General features: G+C 34.7%; 1 protein-coding gene across 1 annotated transcript in view; it reads left to right on the forward strand.

Annotated features, from left to right (window-relative positions):
• The window catches only part of LOC129228580 (rho GTPase-activating protein 44-like), a 127,415-nt gene extending 115,434 nt beyond the window's left edge, over positions 1 to 11,981 (forward strand). The window contains exon 7 of the mRNA XM_054863262.1: positions 11,895 to 11,981. Within this exon, the coding sequence (XP_054719237.1) occupies positions 11,895 to 11,981 (87 nt within the window). The remainder of the gene's footprint in view (positions 1 to 11,894) is intronic.
• The last annotated feature ends 10,351 nt before the right edge of the window (positions 11,982 to 22,332 follow it).

Raw genomic sequence — 22,332 nt, forward strand, 5'->3', positions numbered from 1 at the left:
AGAGAAAAAAAAACAACACCAAGCTTTTATTGCATTAAATAACTCATAATAATGAAAAAGTTTTGATCCAAAACATCAATCGGAGTCTCAATTCAACGGAAAAAAAGTTACACAAATTTTCTCTTTAAATTTAGTTATTCGAGGTAACTTAGAGACACAATTTTTCTATTTTAAACTTCCTCACTCATATTTTAGTAGATTTAATGTGCTAGTTGGCATATAATGGAATAAACCCTCTTAAACTAGTGTATAAACGTGCAAAATTAAGAAAATAAATTTAATAAATATTAAATCCGTTTAAAGTGAACTATTGGTCTAGTTTTCAGCTATCTAGACATTTTGGTTAACTTTGAGCCATGTCAAAAATCAGATGCAAAATGAATTACTCAGTATAAAAAAAGTAGTGTAACATTGAACCAGAAAAATAAAATTTCTTAATGTTCAAAACAGAAGCCAGGTTTGGCTCAAATTTGCGTTCGTAATAATAATATTTATGAATTTATTTATTTTGGTCAATTTGGTCTGCAGTAAAACTAGCGTAGCTGTTTCATTTTTTACCATACAATTAATAAAACGAAAAGAAGTAGCGTTAACAAAATATATAATGTGCATTATAAACTTAGCATAAAAAGAATTACTGTCTGTTTTGTTCAGCTGAATCCTCCCGCGCATTAGCGCATGCGTCAGGTCTGCTCTGATTTCATCAAATTAGAAGTGAAAACTCGGAAAGAAAGGATGCAAAATGGAAATGCAAAACAATGTGCTGAACAGTTTTTCCAAAGTAGTGTCAAAAAAAAAAAAAAGATGACTAAATAAAAATAAAGAAAAGAATTTATATATATATATATATATATATATATATGTGAAAATAAAAACAAAAATAAAAACAGAGATAGAAAGTGCAAGAGAAAAATGTCTATCCAAACCTATCGCACCCTTTCTAAACGGAAGTGTTCCGGGTGCTGAATCTTGGTTTTCGAGAACGGAGAATAGGTTAAAATTCTGTGACTGCTTTTGTGATGGGAAACATGGAAAAACGGCGAAAAAAAAAGGATATTTCTAGAAATTACACTAAAAACAAGTAGGTAAGCACACATACTTGTACACACATTTTGACACACATAAATTTGATGGGATTATGCTAAAAGTAAATTCCACACACCGACATAGCACCTTAAAAGAATTCAGGAGTCATTAGTAAGATAAACGGTCTGAATTTATACAGCGAACACACACACATTTTCAATTTCAGATATACAACGTCAGTAAAGGAAAGTATTACTGTAGCAACAAGTCATACATAATGGGAACAATCACGGCGTACAATACAAACAAAAGAAGAACGATGGAGCTTAACAAGAATAAGCACACGAGTTAATACGTGAGGATGAAAAGACGTCGGGCTGACTTGCAAACTTTGTTTACCTTTCAAAGAACCTAATCCAACACTTTTTTTTTTACAAAAGACAATACTCGCCGTCCCCCTCCCCCTCATATGCAAATTAAAACTTTTCTCTTCGCAACCCAATTCCTCAACAACAACGAATTTCCAATGTAAAGTGACGGGCGACTTGGGTCAGGCCCCAAGACCTCTCAGCTTGATTCACGCTCTTTCACTAGTGGTCCTCTTTTCAATAAGAGACAAAGAGGATTCCGAAATAAAAAGGACTACCGCATGTTCAGCTATAGAAAGATCCATTGAAGAATAATTACGGTTGCTCGACCAGAGAAGAGGAAGTTCGTTAAAATTTAGGAGACATCATTAGGATGAAGCTTTCGAGAGGACTTGTTAGATAGAGAAGCAGTTTTTTTTCCTGCAGAAGCTTTTTTTATGTAACTTCTAGGAATGAGCGTTTGAAATTTATGTTTTAAAATAATAATAATAAATGGGGTCCTTGTGAATGTTTAGAATAGAAACTGCTCGACACTGTTTTGATAAATGTTGAGCATCCTCATTTTTCTTTTCAATTCTCAACTGCTAGTTCGGAGGACCAGCAATGGTACGCGGACCAGTCGTCCGATTTTTACCTATCTACATTAAAACAGTTTTCTAATTCGAAACAAAACAAATAATAACAATTGCAATAATATATTAATATTTTTATAATAAAAAAGTAATAATAAAAAATATATAAAAATGTGGATGACTTTTTTTCGTTGATGCCAGTTTTAAGACCTAAAATTAATAATTATTTCTTCGATGGCTTGCACGCACACTGATGCCACTTATTCCATCCCGCTTCTTTTCACTGGACTGGATTTTTAATGGGGTTGTTCCGTTCAGTCAAAAGTACTACTTTTAGTCACTGAAATTGATTGAATAAGCAAAAAAAAAAAAAAAAAAAAAAACCATGGAGCCAGAAAAAAAAAAACTTTTATTTTCCCAACAGTTATTTTTCATTTAATTTTTTTAAATGTCCGATTTTGGAAAAAAGACGTGGTCTTTATGATGTCACACAAGGACACAAGTGATGTACTTTGGCGCGCAACTCGATTACATCGCTAAATGTTTACGGTTTGCTATCAACCGCGTTGCCAGGTTATGATAATTTGCACTGTGCGCTAATGGCATTCATCACATGTCATGTACAGAAGAATAAAAAAAGGAATTACAATCTGTGAACCGTTTAAAATAATTGTTAAAAAATATTAAAGTTTGTCAAATTGTTTAAAAAAAAGTCAAATACAATGTTTTTAAGCAAGCTCTTTCAGAAAAAAAAATAAACTTTTAAAATTTCAGAAACAACCCCATTATATTTATTACCTATATATTATGTTGATTTTTTAAAAGGTTTTTTGCTTGCCTTTACACTTGTATATTGATGCAAAAATATGTTAAAAAGATACTGACTTATGTACTAGTTCTTTAATACTTAGTACCTTCTTTTAAAGATTTCCAGCCGTGAAATCCCCCCCCCCCCCCCCGTACCAGTGCATGGACGGAAATAATGTTAGAAATGCGATACTGCTGGTCAGGCGGACCGGCAGTGGCAAACGGAAAACTTTGACCAAGCCATGTGGTAGGAACGCTATACTAAACCAGCGTTTCTCAATCTTTTTTGACCGCCACGACCGGTAAAAATCTGAAAAAAAAAAAAAATCATGAACCGATGACGTCTTTTTTTTAATAAACAAATCTACGAGGTATAAAAGAGCCACTGCATTAGTTAATTGTGAATTTTTATTATGATTAAATATCAATAATATCTGAACGTAACGTTAAAGTAATTCGTGTGATTTATACACATTATCAATAAACCTTTGGGGAAAAACACAGAAAATTATGAAAAGTAATTTTTAAATTTAGCAAAATAAATAAATAAATAATACCGAATAAAACGTTATACTAATGTTGATTTTTGAAAAAGGAAAAAAAAATAATGAGGTGGTTTCCATCAGTCAAAAGTGCTACTTTTAGTCATTGAAATGGATAGAATGAGCAAAAAAAAAAATTACATGGATCCAGAAAATACTTTCATTTTCCCAACAATTTTTTTAAATTAATTTTTTTAAATGTCCGATTTTTCAAACAAGGCGTGGTTTTTATGACGTCACAAATGATGCAATTTGGCGCTTCTTTCTACTACATTTCCACGTTATGAAAATCAAGCAGCGAATTAAAATTGCGCTCTACGCTTGCTATCAAGCCTATCGTTGCCAATACAAGTGAGTAAAGATGTGAATTAAATATTTTGTTCTGTGAATGGCATTTCATCATTTGTGATGTCACACGACAGAAGTGTAAACAATGAAAGCACACCGATTTAAGTAATTTTTTAACAATAGTAAACTTAAATAAATTATTTAAAAAATGGTCAGATCCTATGTTTTTAAGCATGCTCTTTCAGAAAAAAATACGTTTAAAATTTTGGAAACGACCCCATTATAATAAAGTGGAAAAGTGAAAATCTCTAGGAAGTGGTCAATTTTTTTCCTCGGAACGGCCAAATAAATAAACAAATTAAAGGCGTTTAAAGAAAGAAAACATTTATCGTGATAAAGCTATCTTACTAACGAAAATAGTGAGTTTACGAACTAGTTGACATAAAGAACATAAGAAACGGAGATTCGAAAAGTTGGTGGATTAAAACAAGACATTCTAACAGAAATTTTATAGTAATAAAATGCAATGAACTCGGTAATGAGAGACGACACACGACAACGACACCACATTGAATATGCATTTGAATACCACACTGTAGCACATTCACGAAAAATACAAAAAGCTTTTTGTTCGACCGGGGAACTTTAACAAACGTTATCAATGGAAAAAAAGACAATCGTATCATGCAACTTTTAATTTACAGTCAGTGCTATTCATACTTACATACTCATATAAATAAAGAAAGAAAAAGTTTTAAATGTGAAAGTATCGCGTACTGCTTCAATATTGCAAATAATTTAAGATCATGTTTTTTAATAAAAAAATTCAAACATATTAAAATTAAAAATTGAAACGAAATAAAAATTGCAAAAGAACTGTTGGAAAAATGTGACAAACATAAAACATTATTTAAGACCTGTCAGTCCCGCTTAATCGAGTAACGGATAAACAAATACTCCGTTTATAAGAATGAAACCTCTTAGAGCCTGAATATTTACTCATAGACGTAATGTTAAAGATCCCTCTTTAATGGAATAATTTCACATATAATCCAAATAAGACTGATCTACTTTTGCAAATATTTTGCTAAGGAAAATTTTGAATAAAGTAAAAGAAAAAAAAAGTTAAGCAACATCAAAAGACAAAATAAAGAAATTTTTTTTTAACTCCACCTTACCCCCTCCACTCAGTTGCCGAAAGGAGGTTGGAGAACAAAGTGGGAATTAGGCGGAACCCTTTAATTGTTAAACGTGTAATGTCACTCTTTTGCCCCCGCCCCCTCGTTCGCCATTAACTGTACCAATTTCACAAACCCCCTCCCCCTCAAAGCGTGATATCATTTGTGGACGACCCCTATTAATATGTTTTCAAACATTAGTTTACTCTAAATTCAAGTTTTATTTAAAAAGTTCACTCTAGAAAGAAGTATGTATGTAAAGTACCAAACTAAAAAAAAGTACCAAACTAGGAATAAAACTGACTTTTCGATGTCATTTTTTTCACTTAACTGTGAGATGCAATACATATTTAATATATATATGCACCGAATACTACATTTTGCCGAATAGGTAGGTTAAAATTCAAACCCAATATTTGGCCGAATACTGAATATTTGGTTAAAGCTTTTTAACTGAAATATTTGAATTTTTCACCAATTTAAAATAGAAAATGTTTTTATTTTGGGAGATGTAAATGTATTTCTATTTAACATTGGAAATTTATCAACATTAATCATTTCAAAAGCATGATTAATAATGATTTATTTAGTACGGAAACAAATTTATATAGTAGACGGCTAATTTAGTGTTTATATGTGGTGTTTATCCGTAATCAAAAATGGATAGTTAATTTGTATCTTCATTTATGATTTGATAACTGGCAAGCATGCTAATATGTTACGTCATAAACAATCTTGCGATTGTCTCAGATACAAACCCAACATAACATTTTCTTAAAACATAATTAAATTACAATTTATTCAAGTGATTTTCTGCTATCTTAATCTTTTCGGTAACTGATAAATATTTTTATCATCAGTAAAATTGAGTCATGATATCCAAACTTTGCCAGTGTATTTTCATTTTCTGTGTTTAAGTGCAAAGGATTATTACACTTCGATTACAATGATTAATTTTAATTTGGTTGTTTTAAAACAATATTTAATATTTCATACGGAGTAAAATTTTAGAAATGAAAAGGAAACAACAGTTAAAGTTAAAGGGAGTAATTAATGGACTTAATATGGTTTTTACTACTTAATGTTATGTTTTTTTTCCTTCTGACGACTGTGCTATATTTAAATGTGTTTGGAATACACTGCTCAAAACAATTCGGTGAGCAATCACACAAAAGTGAATAAACAGTTGTGAGGTAGCATTGCAAAGGTATAAAATGGAGTATACACGTGTATTAAGATGCAATACAGCAAAAATGAAGCAAAAACATTTGACTGGGAACTTTACTCCTCTAGAACAGTGAAACGAGTATGAAGTTATGCCTCTCTAACATCGTCTGTTACAGTTCTTTGTGTTTGCCCGGATTAGTCCCTCGATAAAACATCAAGGCATGGAATCTGGTAAATTACGGTGTCGTGGCATTTTCCAATTTAAAAAAAAAAAAATGAACGGTTGAATTTTACCGCTTAGACAGTGAAACAATGGGTTTCTGTTAAATCGCGATTTCTACACCTTTTCCCTTTTTCTGCTTTTCGACGACAGAAACGTTGATTTGCTTCCGAAGTTAACGTTTTATGCTCATGTTTTCTAAAAACACGGAGGCTTTATTGGAAATTAATTTCCGGATTATATATTTTTCTCAATTTTGTTAAAACCATGTGCTCCCCTAATTTTTTTTGAGCAGTGTAGTTTAGTCTAATGTAATGTATCATAAGATTAAAGAAAAGTTGAAAAGCAACAAAATTTAAATTTAACATCGGAGTGTTTTCTCCAACAATAAAATGAGTTTGAATGTAAAAAAACTAATAAGCAACAATTTGAATTAATTCCGTACTAAGGAATACTATAACTTCCATTTATTTTATATAAAAAAAAGTAGGTTTGTTTACTAATCATCGAACATGTAAATTTGTTTACTTTGGTTGCCGAATATTGAAGCATTCGGCTGAACCGAATGTTCGGTTTGTCTGCCGAATATGCAGCATACCGAATACCAACTGAATATTCGCTGCATCTGTAATATTTAACGTACAAAAACCATTATTGCTTCGACTATCTTATCAGTAGGTAAGTTTCGCTGATCACTCGTGCATTAACTGTATCAATGGATGTTAATAAACTTAATCATTGATAAGAGCTCAATCCTTTTTAAATCAATTCTAAAATAATAGATTAACGCGGTAAAGCCCCCCCCCCCCCAAGCTTTGATAAGATCTGCATCCTGACCCAAAGGTCCAATGTTTACATGGGCAGAGACAATTTTAGCTCTGAGCAGAAAATTTATAGCAGAAAATACTCATATAAATAATAGCCGATGATCAAGTAACCCGCGTGTTTTAACAATGAAACTCGTGCCACGGCATGATAATTTGATACTATGTTTTGCTAATGTTTGACATGCAGGGAAAGTCTATTGTGACAAGACTGAACTCGATCCGGTAACTTAACTGTTTTACTGGTAAGACTGTGAATGGCCCCACTGAAGTTCCGCTACGCTTATATAAAAATTAAGGTGGGCCATGGACTGTCATTTGAGGGGAGTGAAGAAACGAAAGAATGGTCAACAATGAACGCTACCTACTGGAGTTTCGGATTAATCCATTGGAGTTAGGGTTGCAATTTCAACTATCAAACTGTCACCAAACAGGCAATTGCTTCGTTAAAATGTAGCAGAAGAGAAGCAATTTTCACCATCATACTTTGGCGGGCGACTTTCTAGTTTAAAAATAGTCTAATAGGTGCTAAAAATTTTTACATAAACAATGTGGTGGCTGTTGCTTATTTTTCAGCAACTAAATGAATAACCGAAAAAAAAATTGTTAAAATGGAGGAGACAATTTTTATTCATATGACATGTCACTTTTCATAGAAAACTTTGACGACTATCTCAGTCAACAAGCGAGAATAAAAAGAATTTCTTGATAGTCAAAAATATAAAATCACCTTCTCAGCCAATGAAGTTTCAAAGGCATGCGAAATTATTAACGCTTATTTCTATGATCAATAATTGCGACCCTCTCCACCTGCTCCGATGGTGGCGTTCCTTCTGCAGGTTAACAGTTTTGTATCTTCTCCACACTTAAAACCATTTTTTCTGCAACAACAGGTGCTTGGGGCAAAACGGCCAACAGTAAAAGTTGCTCTTTTTCGCCTATTTTGCCATATAAAAAAATGGAGGTCAAAAAATAGCCAAAAACTAAGAATACTTTACTAAATTTTTATTGTCGCAATGTTTACTTCTTAAATTTTCATGTTGCTTACAAGGATAACATTTTTTTTTTTTTTTTGTGGCTTGAACCATAAACAGGTTCAAACAAAATGTTTGAATATTATGAGTGTAACATCAAAATATATGGCGAACTCAGATTCGTCCAAAATGTACACTTTGTTGTTTTAATTTAAATACAGTAGACCGTAGCTTTACGCGGGGGTTACGTTCCACGGAAATGCCGCGTAAATCGAAACCGTGTAAATTGAGAACTAATAATAGTGTTAAAATAGGGGTTTGGTTCCGTAGTTAACAAAATATTTCATTTTAGCGATGAGTAATTGTATAATAAGTTTAACGTGTACTTATATCGACTTTTACGCACAACATGCATAAAGAAAACAAACTATTTTCGTGTTCTGTTTATAAAGAGGAGCTGGCTGTGATAGTCTTTTGGCAGCACTTAAGAATTTTTCTCTGTAATTCTTTGCAGAGCATTAACGCATTCATGATCACTTGCGTCATTTTCATGACAGAATCTTCCTTCACTAACAAATCAGAAAAATCATTTCTATTGTCTAGGAATGGCTCAAATTCTTCAATGTGAACGCTTTTGGTTGTGCGTCACCGACATTGGTATCCTCGTTGGTTTTGGCCTCCTTGTCACTCCTGAAAGCTCTTATTCTAGTGAGTTCTGAACTGTGAGAGTTTAATAACTTTACTTCAGGAAATAGCTCTGGAACCAATCGCATAAAATGTCTTTAGTGGTCCAAGCTCGATTATTAGAGCGCCAAAATGCAGTTGATTACACATAATCTGCAATCTTTAGGAGTTTGGATTTTGAAAAAGGGGAAAATTTTATTGTTTGCATTGCTGTATCCGCGTAAAACCGAAACTCATCCGTGTAAAATGAAATAAAGGTGTCAAACCTGAAACCGCGTATGATCGAAACCGCGTAAAACGAGGGTCTACTGTACAAAAATTCCAAAACAATTTGAAAACTAGTATTCACAAAAATTAATTTTTTATTTCCTACCAAAAAAAACTATCTTTTTTAGTAAAAATTTTAAAACTATTTTCTTTTGTTAAACAAAACCTTTCTCAGCAACAAACTAACATTTCCCTCATGCGTCCAGAATGTTTACTTTTTCTTCTTTCGAAATCTTTATGTCTCTTTATTAGATATCAGATGATACAATGAACTTCTAAAATTACGACCAAGCACCAGAACAGTCGGCATTGACATTTTGGGATCTGGTCCGTCATTTCTAACTCCTACAAGAGGTGGGGGGGGGGGGGTGCAAAGGATACCATACTCAACGCAAATTATACCGAAAAACAACAGAAACGACGCCCACTCACATGAAAACACATAAATCTTCTAAAGTCAGGGGGAGGGACCCCTCTGATCCCCCTTAATGACGGTCCTGTCTGGGGGGAAGGGGTAATGATAACCGGTCACACAGTACTATAACTATCGTATTAGGAATGATAATAAGGTTAAAACCATCGGCTATAGGGGCCTTAGGTTAACCGACCATCAAACACTCCCTCGCTGGGGCACTGCGAATGAATATAACACATGACTCCTCCTCCCCTCCCTTCCCAACACGGTGAGCCTTTGGTATTATGCATGTAAAGCATTGTCACACGAGTAAAATTGCTCTTCAACTTGACCGTTCCGGCTACGAGTGTCCCTGATCCCCCCCCCCCCCAAAAAAAAAAACTATAAAAAAAGTGGAGGGAAGTCTTTGCCGAATGGAACACCAAATTTCGCCGAATGATGGTAATTTTGACGAATACGGATTTTTTCGGAATTCACAGCGACCTTCTATCAAACCCCCCTGCATCAAGCTCAAGGGACGAGTGCACCTTCCTTTCCTCCTTATCATTAATGATCCATCACCAAATCGATTTGCCGAAATCAGTCGCTTTCGATTAACCCAAATATGATGAAGTCCTACTCACAGTGGACGAGCGCTCCCGGTATGGCTTCGACGACGATGTAATCCGGAAACATGAAATTCAACATGACGTCGCAAATCGCCTTCTCGCACTCCATCTGATGCAGAGTCATCGCGAGGCTAATCGAAGTAAACGCACCGGCCACCACAAACACCCGATCCCGACTGCCCGCTCTCTCTTTCGGCACAGGCGGTTTCATTGTTTCGACTTCTCTTTTTTTCTTCTTTTTAATTACGGTTAGTTTCCCGTGCGAACTGTGGTCTGTCACGCATCGGCGACCCCGCGCGACATAACCCCCTCCCTGGGCCCAGCGTCCGGTGTGGAGAGCCCTTTATTGTAGCCTTTCGCTGTTGTTACTTTCAAATGATCCTCCTCTGTTGATTTGTAGTTCGTGTTCATTGACTGCGTTTTGCGCAGAGTTAGCTCATGCCTTTTTTCGATCCAGTATGTCAGGAATACGAAATAATTGATCCATGAAAATCACTAGCCTTTCAAAAAGAACAGTCTAATCTGATGCGCATTCAAGAAACAATGTGTACTGTGGAAAAGAAAAAACTCGTGAACGCAAAATCCTACTTCAATGGTAAATGTATACACGTGGCTTGGGATTTGAAGGTTCGAATCTTTGCGTTGCAAACGCTGTATAAAAAATGTGAAGGTAAAGAGTTGAGCAAACGTTTAACAGACATCAGGCTCGTAATTTCAAGTCCACTTACTGGAAAAACACTATATTTTTCAAAGCCAACTGCCCCCACCCCAGGCCCCTAAATAACGGACCTACCAGACATCAGGCTTCAGAAAAAAAGTGTTCGCGGTCTATGCAAAAAAAGAAAGCAGGGGTGCAACCAAGAGACTTCCAGAAACCTTTACCGTTTTATGACAAGATTTCACCAGGAATCTTTACCCTTTTATGACAAAAAGTTACTCCACTTATCTTTACTCTTTAATGACAAAGACTTTACAAGGAATCAGGTTAAAGTCGCATTTAAAGCCATGATATTGTCGTATTTGTATTCCAAGCTTCGTCTAAGACAACGCCTTATCCCTCCCCAATTATTGATGAGTTAACCAACTACAACTTTATGCATGCATAGACCAATGAATCTCTTCCCCTGTTCTTATTCTTAATTAAGTTCATTCGGCATTGTATGAGTGTACAAATAAAGACATTGAAAATCTCAAAACGTATCCCAGCAATAACCTAAACTTAGTTTTCGTATTTCCAACAGATCGATTAACTTGCTTGGGATAACAAAATCAGAGTTCCTTTGTCGCGCCACAAATAAAAGAGTAGACATTTGAAATCATAGAACCACAAAAAAAAAAAAATAATAATAAATAAAAAAATCTTATGTTAAAAAATAGCACTCTATTTATCAAAATCGATCTCCAGCACACAACGCTTAAAAAAGGATCTTAGTTCATGGAACAACATTATTATTACGTCGCTCTTTTAGCCAGTTTGAAAAATTATTATTTCCCAATATTTTACCAGTGATAAATCTCAAAAACCGTTGGAAATGACCAACATGACCATCGCACGTATGTGCTAGTTTTCAGACGAAAAAATTGGCGTGAGGGAATAGTACATATACAAAATTAGGTGCCAGGGGATTCTGAACATCCATCCGAATTCCAACTATACCAAGCATTTCCATTAGTAAATTTACGCATTGATTTTCCGGATTCCTTATTTTGCTTGAGAAAAAAAGTATTTGATTTTTGACTTCACACTGTGATTCAAGTCACACCATAATCAAAATGATTCAAAAAACAAAACTGGTTCCGTTGTAAATGGAATAGTGAATATAATATTCTTCAAAAACAAAATTGCATGCGAATTTCGTAAACGCCCCTCCCCTCTCCCCTAAATAAAAACATAGAATAAAAAAAGAAAATCACAACATACATTTTTTTACTAAAAATTTATTTTCTGTAATAGCCGTTTATGAAAACATATTGCGCCGTGGTTTCCAAACCTTATCCACTCATGAAATCTCTAAACTACATGGCTGCTTACGGGAGCTGAGCTACTCCTTTTTTTTTTTTTTCTGAATATTTACTTATTAAATGAAATTTCGACTATTTGCAGACTAAAAACGAATGAATTTTGGTTAAATATCAGGATTTTTATGTCTCTTTGTTAGAAATTAAGCCTCAACAAAAAGTTTTTTCGGGGAGCCCCTACCAGTTTAAAAGTATATATTTCTTTTGAATAATATTTAAAGTAGGTCAATATGTTAGAGGGGATTAAACTACAGACAAACAAAGATTTATTTTTATCAAAAATTTGATACAGTCAAGTGCCTATACTTGGGACAGTCTTAAACTTTTACTTTTAGTAGCATATTAATCATATGTTTTATATTTGAACAAAGTAATCTGTTTCAAAGAAGAGCTTTAGTACTTTATCTCAAGACAAGGTGTGGATACGTAGATATGTCCCTTCAAAGATAAAACAAAAAAATATTCACTATCCCAAGTAAGGGATCCTCCTCCCTAACTTGGGACACTTAGCTAAAATTTTCACAGCATAATACTATTAGTAAGACTTAAAAAAAAAAAAAAAAAAAAATAGGGGGTGTCCTGCGATCTAGCTGCAAAAAAGTTTTTTTTTTTTAACCACCTTAGTTAGCCCCCTAATAAAGAAAAAATTTTATTATGGTATTAGCAGGATGGGGGGGGGGAGGTTAAAAAGGTTGTTTTTTAAGCAATCAGGAATTTCTTATTACTCTCACTTGAACACAGTTGATGTTTCTTTGATTTTTGAACCTAGGCCTCTACGAACACCACTGTTCAACGCGAGCGTGACCTCCTCCAGGGTTGTGGCACACACATGCAAACACACAAGCACACACACACACCACGACACACGTCACCGCCCAGGAGAAGGGAGATGATCACGGAGGATCGCTGCGTGCTGGATGCTGTGTTTGTAAAAGATGGTTGAGTAAAGTCGAGAGGTTTGGGTATAACGAAGTCGATTCCGGGAGACAGGAGCCATTTGTAGAAACAAGAAACTCAACGAGTAGGGTCCTATCGCAACTCGTGATAAAGAAAAACATTATTTGAATTCAAGATGTCAAAATTCAAATTAATGTTTCTTCTCTATTATTGTTATTGATAAGTATACCATTAAAAAAAATCTAAACCTAGGCAGCTTAGAAGCTATATATATATATTTAAAAAAAAAAAAAATATTTTCACTGGATTACATTTTATGTAGCAGTGTGTTAAACTAATGACCCTCAAACCCTCAAAGCAATGTTGCTTATTCCGCGATTTTGATAGCCCCTTTCTTACTTTAATCGAAACACTGTAAGGGTTGGTAAAAAAAACCGTTTTTTTTTTTGAACCCCTCCCCCCAAACCGTTTTTTTTTGTTTAAACCAGGTTTTTTTTTTTTTTTTGGTTTACACCGGGTTTATTTGGTTTAAACCTTATTTGTTACAAAAATAATTTTATTTTAGGAAAATCATGAAGATTTTATCAAGTAATTGTTAAGGAATATTTAATATTCATATTTGTACCTAATTTCCTTTTTAATTCATTAAATAATTAAGAGTAAAATCTTGTAATTCCATTTCCTCGTATATAGAGATTTCTATAAGAGAATATAGCTTGAAAATCTTTAACTATAATGAAACATACAATACGCAAATGGGCCTCGGTATAAATAATCAAAGAAATAATTTCTGTGGTAGTTCAGACTTTATTAATTACAAATAACCAAGAATAAACCTCTTGTAAATTAATTTCTTCATAATTATAGCTATCTAAACTAACTTTAAAAATCAAAGGATCTACGCATATTTTTTTTTAAAGATTTAAAAAAAAGTTACAAATCATGTAATTTATTTACCTAATGCGTTAGTGGCAACAATTATAGAAACAGGACAAGTAGGTTTAAAGAAAATCATTATGTTTTCCATTGTAGACATTAATTCTCCTGGTTAAATGCATTCAGGAATACAATTTTTTATCACTGAAAAAAGAATTAATTAAAAGCCTCAGTATGAAAATACTTTTAACATATTTTAATAATGAAGACTGTCATAAAATTAATGTTTATTGATTCTTCTACCATTCATACATGAGACTTCTTTTATTATATTGGGATAAAAAAAAGTTCTTTGAAAGGTGAAAATTTGACATTTTCTTTTTTTTTTTTTTTATAAGAGCACTGAATTACATGAATATTTTCTGTTTTCAAAACTTCATATACACCGCTCGACATTGAAAACGCAACACCAAAAAGGAGTGTTCAGAAATTTATGCAAATTAAAGAGTAGACGTACATTACTGAGTTATGTAAATGATGTAAAATGCGCAGCTCTCCGACGCACGTGAAGTAAGATATAAGGGAAGGAACTTGCAGAATGGGCAATATTCGTGTCGTTATTTCTGACTGGCGAATTATCGAAGAAATTTTGTTTTTGTCTTGGAGGATATCTGTAACACGAGAGAATGCCAGGCCGCGGTCAGCGAAGGCACTTCCAGCAGATAGATGATTTTACGACCGGTATGGTGATCGGACTGAGAGAAGGGGAGGTTGGTCCGTACGTCAAATCGCAGCTGATACCCACATGGATGCGAGCATGGTTTATCGGCTGCACCGAAGATGGTTGGAACAACGAAATGTGGCAAGATTGAAGGGTGCAGGGGCAGCCAGAGTGACGTCAGAACGCGTGAATCGACGCATCTACCAACAAGCTGTAGCAGACAAACAAGTCACTTGTTCCTCGATTTTGCAGCAGGTGCAAGATACCCTGAATGTTCTCGTGTCAACCAGAACCATTTCCCGTCGTTTGGTCGCACGTGGTCTGCAATCACGGCGTCCGATAAGAAGACTGCCATTGACCCCACAACATAGACAGCAACGTTTTGTACGGTGCCGGACTAGAGCGACGTGGATGACAGAATGGCGAAATATCATGTTCTCAGATGAATCCTGCTTCTGTTTATCCTGTGATAGTCGTCGCATACGTGTGTGGCGTCGACGTGGAGACAGATATAATCCGGCAGTAACTGTGGAACGTCCCACCGCACGACAAAGTGGCATAATGGTTTGGGGCGCTATTCGTACAATTCCATATCACCTCTAGTTCGTATTCAGGGCACTATGACGGCACGGTGATACTTGGATAATGTGTTGCGGCCGGTGGCAATCCCTTACCTTCAAGGGCTACCTAATGCAATTTTTCAGCAGGATAACGCCCGACCACACAGTGCTTGCACTGCCAACATGCTCTAAAAGCCACACAGATGCTTCCCTGGTCACCATACTCTCCTGACCTGGGCACAAGTTCACATAGCGGCGCATATGTGTACCGAATTTCGTTCGATTTCATGCGGTAGTTTTTGCTGTAGAGTGGCCACAAAAAACTGGTCACACACAGACGTGACACACACACATACACACATACATACACACACACATACACACACACATACACACACACAGACAGACAGACATTTTCCAAAAATAGTCGAAATGGACTCAGCACACCTCAAAACGTTCGAATTCGTCAAAATTCGAAATTCGAAAATTTGCACGAATCCAATACTTTCTTCTATATATTAGATATAGAAGAAAGTAAAAATTATTAAATTTAAGCAAATGAGGAAACCAGCGGAAGTTATGAAAATTCATCTAGAGTTAACATAAAAAATAAATCTAGTATGACCAATATATATATATATATATATATATATATATATATATATATATATATATATATATATATATATATATATATATATATATATATATATATAATTTCATTTTCATTATTATTTGTTTTTTTTATTTAAATTTAGATTTTTTTTAATTTCATTTTATTTTATTACTTTTTTTAAAGTAAGACTTCGTTTTTTGGCACGGAGAATTTTTAAATGCAGACAGGGTAGGTAAGAATTTAAGGACTGGTAGGGGCCCGGACCGACGATTGGAAATCCCCTGGTTTAGTTCTTTTCCTCCAAATTAACATGCTGATAACCCGAGCAATTTCTGGAACATCTGCTAATTTTTCCGTACAGACACATTAAAGTTACAAAAAAAAAAAAAAAAAAAGTCCAGTCCATCATTACCATCAGCTTTTCGATCGAGCATTTGGGCCCGCATTCAATCGAGTGACAACACTAGTTTAACATTGGAAAAACCTTAAGGAAGTTTTCACTGCATAAGTAGTACAGTCGTCAAAAAACAACATTTACAGGAAAAATGCGTTCTCTTAACAAAGGGAGGAAAGATAAAAAGAAATAGACATGGGAGATTTTTACCCTTCAAATTTAAAAGAGGAAATGTTTGACTTTTAGTGGGAGTGCAATTACAAGTTGCCCTGCTAAATGTGACTGTCAAGCAAGAAACCGCACAAGCAACAATTTTAATTATTACTGTCCTGGACGTATTTATTTTATTTTATAATAAACAAGCAAAAATCTATCGCAAATATGAAGTTGTTTCTGAAAGAATTTTTGCAAGAGGCTTGTTTTTGTGAATATAGAGAAAAACTACAGAAATTTTGTGAAAACACCTTTTTCTTTATTTTGTTTGGAGTTCAGAATTTAGCGATTGGTTCTCATTTGTGCCAGCAAATATTAAATGACCTTTATCAGATATGGAGAACCTGTAGCCTTAAGCACACATGAAGACTTTTTTATTTATTTTTATTATTTTTTTTTTTATTTATGCAGCTTAATCAATCATCATTGTCGTATTTTGTTTCATCTAGAGAGCATAAACATATTCGATTAGTACAATCATGGTCAAGGTACATTCGTGAATACTGGATTTGTTTGATGTAAATAATACATATGTACAGCATTTAAAATATATATATATATATATATATATATATAACATGATAAATGCAGAATAATAGCCCATAAGTTTTTGATCACCCAGCCTTTTGCGCAACTACTAAATTTAATGTGGCATTTTCGTGCAAAATGGTTCCCAACTTTACCTCAAAAGAAATCTATCCATTCAAAGAAACTAAACACTATTATTAACGTTAGTTATTTAGTTTCTAAATTGAAAAACAAAAGGTAGTTCAATGTCATTAGATAAATGCTATAATTTTTCTGAAAAGGCATACATCAAATAAACAAAGAATTGATTAAAAAAAATACTGATTAAATCACGACAAAAGGTATGCTCAAACTCATGTTGCAATTTCGAACACATGACAACTAACACTCAAAGGGATACAAAATAACATGCAATAATAAAAATGCAAATTAGAAAGACAACAATCGAGAAAAATATAGAACGATGAAAAGATATTCCAACTGACGGAACTTTCGTTTCAAAAAGAACGATTTTGCCCATCTCCTGATGGGAAGATACAAAGGGTGCACTGTAGGAATAAATCGATATGACGGATCAATTTATGAAACGATTTGAACCCGGGCCGATCCGTTCAGCAGCAAAGTACGTTGATACCGATTCAAGAAACTGAAACTGATTGAATCATGCAACGCAACAATGGTGACAGAACAAAAGAAGCAATTCAAATGATTGTATCCATAGCAACGGAATGCGGAAACAATATTTTTAACATTTAAAAGGCAGCTTATCTTATTTGTTGACACTAGGGAATAAAAGAAACCGATTTGCCTTGACACCATATCCTACAGCTACAGTAAAGTAGAATGTTACATCACAGCCCAATTTGCAAATGAAGTTATGAATGAAGCTGTTTGGACAAGGAATATTGTCCCAACGGTATAAAGACACCCACGTCCAAGATCATAAATCAGGAAGTTGTTGAATAATATTAATCGAAGTGAAACATAATCACGCACACAGACACAATACATAAAAATATACGGAATGAAACGCTGCTGAGTGATTCATGTATTAATCGAATGAGAGCTAATTTATGACAATCCATTGAACTTTCTCAATGATGACAATAGCACGTCAAGATTTTCTGATCTTCATCAATTTGTGTAAGTACGATGACAAAAAACAGTTCATGTATTTCATGTATTTCTGCCTTAGCCCTGGCTATAGGGCAGTAACTTACTGAATATACCTGCTGTGGCATCTTCAGTCCTGTGCCCTTTTTGATGTCGCGCGTCCATTGTGCGACGGGGATGCCCGACCGTACTCTGTGGAACTGACGGACAGCTATTCTTCTTCTACGCCTTTGTGCCTTTGTTGGAATACCGCTTCTACATAAAGGACTAGACTGTCTGGCACCACTTCGGACAGTTTTAAAACCAGGTGTGACGAGTTTGCCTGACAGCCCTGGACGGTGTCCGACTTTGTCGTTGCCGAAAAACCGCAGACGGGGAGGTGTGCTCCATGTTAATGAGGCGCCGGTCGACCAACGAATCCGGGCCCTGGTTTCTTCTACAAAAACAACGTAGCAGTGTTCGTCACCAAGTTTCCACCAATGGGATATTTTAAGGGGGCTTAGTGGACAAGCCCCGTTTCTTCGAAAAAGACCTCGATCCACACTTTGGAAAAAGGAGATTGCTCTAGGACTTGAGAGAAACAGGTGCCCTTAGGCATTTCTCCGGTTTCGTTGGAAACCGTGATTTTTTTTTGTGACCACCACTGAGGCAACTGTGTTTGCCTGAATTTGTAACCCCATCAATGTAACGATTTTTATTTTTTTTCTGTAAATAATTTTTTTTTTTCGTTAATTTTAAAAAGGGGTTTAGTCCTTCCTTGTTCGTGGTGTGATTTGATTTAATGAAAAGATTGGAATTGTTAATCTTTACATCTGTGACTCACGACGTCACAGCTTATTTGGTGGCAGCGGGTGCGATTATGTTTCAGAAAAATTGAAACAGACCCATGTTACCTTTGGTCTTTCTATTTTTATGCAATTTTGAAAGATAATTCTTTTTAAAACTTTAAGTACTTTTTACATAAAGTAGTCCTAGAGCTGATCGAAACCTATAAGATTTTGTGTGTGCCATTCCCCCAAATTGGATTTGGATTACTCTGATGTTAAAGACGGACGCAGAAAAGGGTGAGTCCGGTCTTTGTTTCTTGGTTACCGATGAGGCAGCTTTAGTGGGTTTGTTTTGAGAGAATTTAAGCGGAGTAAAATTGTTGGTAAAAATTTTCAATGTTTTCGAAAATAGAATTGGACTAAAGGTTTCTTGTGAGAATTAAATTCTGAGTTAGACTGCAAAAGAATTGTTTTGCAGATCTTTGCTATTTCAGTTTGGAAAGGAAAGTCATATAAATTAATGATTTATTTTGACGATATAGATTTCAGGTTAAGTAAATCTATTGAAATTGATCTGTAAAAGATATTTATGTGCATGCTGTTTTTGTGATTAGGTGGATTTTGCATGAAATAAATAGAGTTTTGCTTGTGAAAAAAAAAAAAAAAGGGGGGAACGCTCTAAAAATCTATTTGTGCAAAATGGGTTCTTTTCTTTTTGAAATCGAAAAAGATAATCTGAGAAAGATAGCCTCGGAGTTTGGCGTGGAAACGTCTGACTCAGATACACGTCGGTACATAGTTAAAGCGATTGTAGGGGCTACTGATTATGATGAAGAATTTGCAAAATCGACTTGGAGACTTTTAAAAGAAGAGATAGAAAGGGAGAGAGAGCGGGAAAGAGAAAAACTAGAGAGAGAATGTCGGGAAAGAGACAAAGAAAGACAATTTGAACTAGATAAACTGAAACTAACTACCGCAGCAGAAACGGTTAGCTTGAGTTCAAATGGGTCAGCGAGTACAGATACTTCTAGGAGATCAAATTTAAAGCATCTGGTTCCAAAATTTGACCCGAAGCAATTAGATGTCTCGTTATTTTTTGAAATTTTTGAGAGACAGGCTAAGAAAGAGGAGATAGAGGAAGAGAGGTGGGTTTCCCAGCTTATTCCTTTGTTGCCCCCGGAAGTAGCAGAACTAATTGTGAAGGAACCCCTTGAGAAAAGCGACGATTTTCCTCACATGAAGCGCCTGTTAATGAAGAGGTTCAAACTAAATTCTGTGGAATTGCGGATTAGGTTTGAAGAACATAATCGGAAGTTTGGTTCCTCCTGGGCAGATCTCACCTTCGAAATAAGAAGCTATCTAGACAATTGGCTAGAAACCGCGGAGGTAAATACATTCGAGGAGTTAAAGGAGTTATTGCTCACGGAGCAGTTAAAAAAGAGAACCCCTGCTGAGGTGAGGGAACACTTTTTGGACTCCTGGGAAGAATTCCGTAAGGCGTCAGACCTCGCTGAAAGGTTAGATCACTACGAGAGCCTTCGGCGTACTTTCAAAAAATCGGAGGGAAAACAAAACGACCCCAAAACGCACAAAAAAGAAAAATGGGTGAAAGGAGGAAATGATCCGGCAAAAACTAGCAATACTAAATCGGAAAGTGCTAATAAGAAAGAGCCCCCCAAATGGGAAAAAAACAGTAATTTCGAAAAAAGAAAGGAAATTATTTGTTATTTTTGTTCACAAAAGGGACATATAAAACCAAATTGCCCTGAATTTAAGAGAGCGCAAGGGGAACAAATCAATCATATTGGAGACACGAAAGAACTAAGCGAGTGTTTTGCCCCTTATATAAGTACTGGGAAAATAAATGGGGAGGTTCGGAAAATCCTTCGGGACAGCGGGGCCTCCATCGATGTCTGCCCCCGCAGTTGGATCAAAACAGAAGATTTTACGGGAGAATATGTTTACGTGAAGCAACCTTTAGATGAAGAGTGTAAATGCTTGCCTTTGGCAAAAATATACATAGAGACCGACGAAGGTTGTGTGTATTCTAAAGCAGCGATAAAAAACACGGATAGCGACGCGAGATTCTATCTTTTGGGAAATAGGACAGCGGAATTATTTTCTCGGTCAAAATCAAAACCAGAGGCCTTAAATGCAGTCGAAACGAGGGGAAGTTTACGTCGAAAACAGGGAGGAACGGAAGTGAATTCCACACCACAGGAAACTTTGAACGCAAACGTTTTTCCCCCTCCCGGAGGGGAAGAGTTGGACACTTGCTCACTAAAGCCCTGGATCCTTCTCCTAAGTAGCGACACGGGGAGTTGTCGGCCATGTTGGGGCCAAGCATCGGCTGTCTTCCTATGTCTGCTATGATGAAATAGTGGTTTCTTAGTAACTCCTTGTTAATAAATATTCCTAGATTCTTCGAGATAACAAAAATTTGAATGTACATTAACTTTTTTAAAATTTTTATTCGATAAGGAAACTAATTTTGATATTAAGGCATTTTAATGTGCAAAGATGTTGATGCTTAATGTTTTACAATAATTCTCGACCTTTTTGCGAAATCATTTTTTACTCTCTTCCCCGAAAGCATGGAAGTAGGATATTTATGTTGAAAGAATAGATATTATGATTGTATTGATTATCAGAATAGCATAAATAATTAATCATCCATTGATTAATCGCAACAGATATACTTTAACCAAAAAGTAGATTTTTTTTAATCGTACGGACACAAAATTAAGCTGTATGTTACAAGGGTTTAAACTACTGGTTCTTTGAATTTTAAAGTAACATAACCAATGTATAAATATGATACTTGCAGTTCCAGTTTGTATAGAATATAAGTTTTTATTATTAAACTGAAATGAAATTTCGAATCGAAAACAATGTAGTATTTAAAAATAAAGCGGCTTTCTTTTCATCCATAAAACTCATGGATTAAAACAAACTTTCGCTATTTATTTCAAGGATTGAATTCTTCTTTGAAAACTTATAATTACTTAAAATATAAACTATCGTTTTCAGCATTAACGTTTCACTACACAAAGTGGATTTAAATAAAATTTTGAATGAGTAACGCAATGAAATGCAAAGTAAGATTTTCTGCCTTTTAACAAAATAAAATAAATGTTGTCAAAGTAGCATGTTCATTAAAAATAACACAGCAAAATACGGTGAGTGTTTCAAGTTTTATATTGCAAAATTGTTAAAATATAAAATATTGGATTAGTATAAATATTTTTATACAACATCAACTCTCTCAACAATATAATGTCCGTGAATAATTGATTGTTTTCTTTTTTTAAATGTCAATGAATAAAGGGAGACATTTGTCATATTAACTCACAGAAACATAGAATAAAAGTAATAAATTAGCTTAAGATTTTAAACAAAAGTTTTAAAATACATATAAAGAGATGAATCAATTACTCGTGTTATTGATTTTGTATTGCACATTAATGCATGCTTACAATTCTGTTAAACATAAAAGTAATAGTTGCTTGTTTCAAAATGTTGCTTTCGTTTCACTGGCATTTTTCCTGAATTCACTAAACAAGTATTCAGATTACAGATCTGAGATAAATAGAAGCATTGACGATAAAGTTTTAAATATTAACTGCGCTGAAATAATTTGAACTTTAAATTTTGGCCAAATAAATCGATATTGTTGAAGAAAAGTAAA

The sequence above is a fragment of the Uloborus diversus genome, chromosome 8, assembly GCF_026930045.1.
Source record: "Uloborus diversus isolate 005 chromosome 8, Udiv.v.3.1, whole genome shotgun sequence".
Taxonomy (NCBI): Eukaryota; Metazoa; Arthropoda; class Arachnida; order Araneae; family Uloboridae; genus Uloborus; species Uloborus diversus.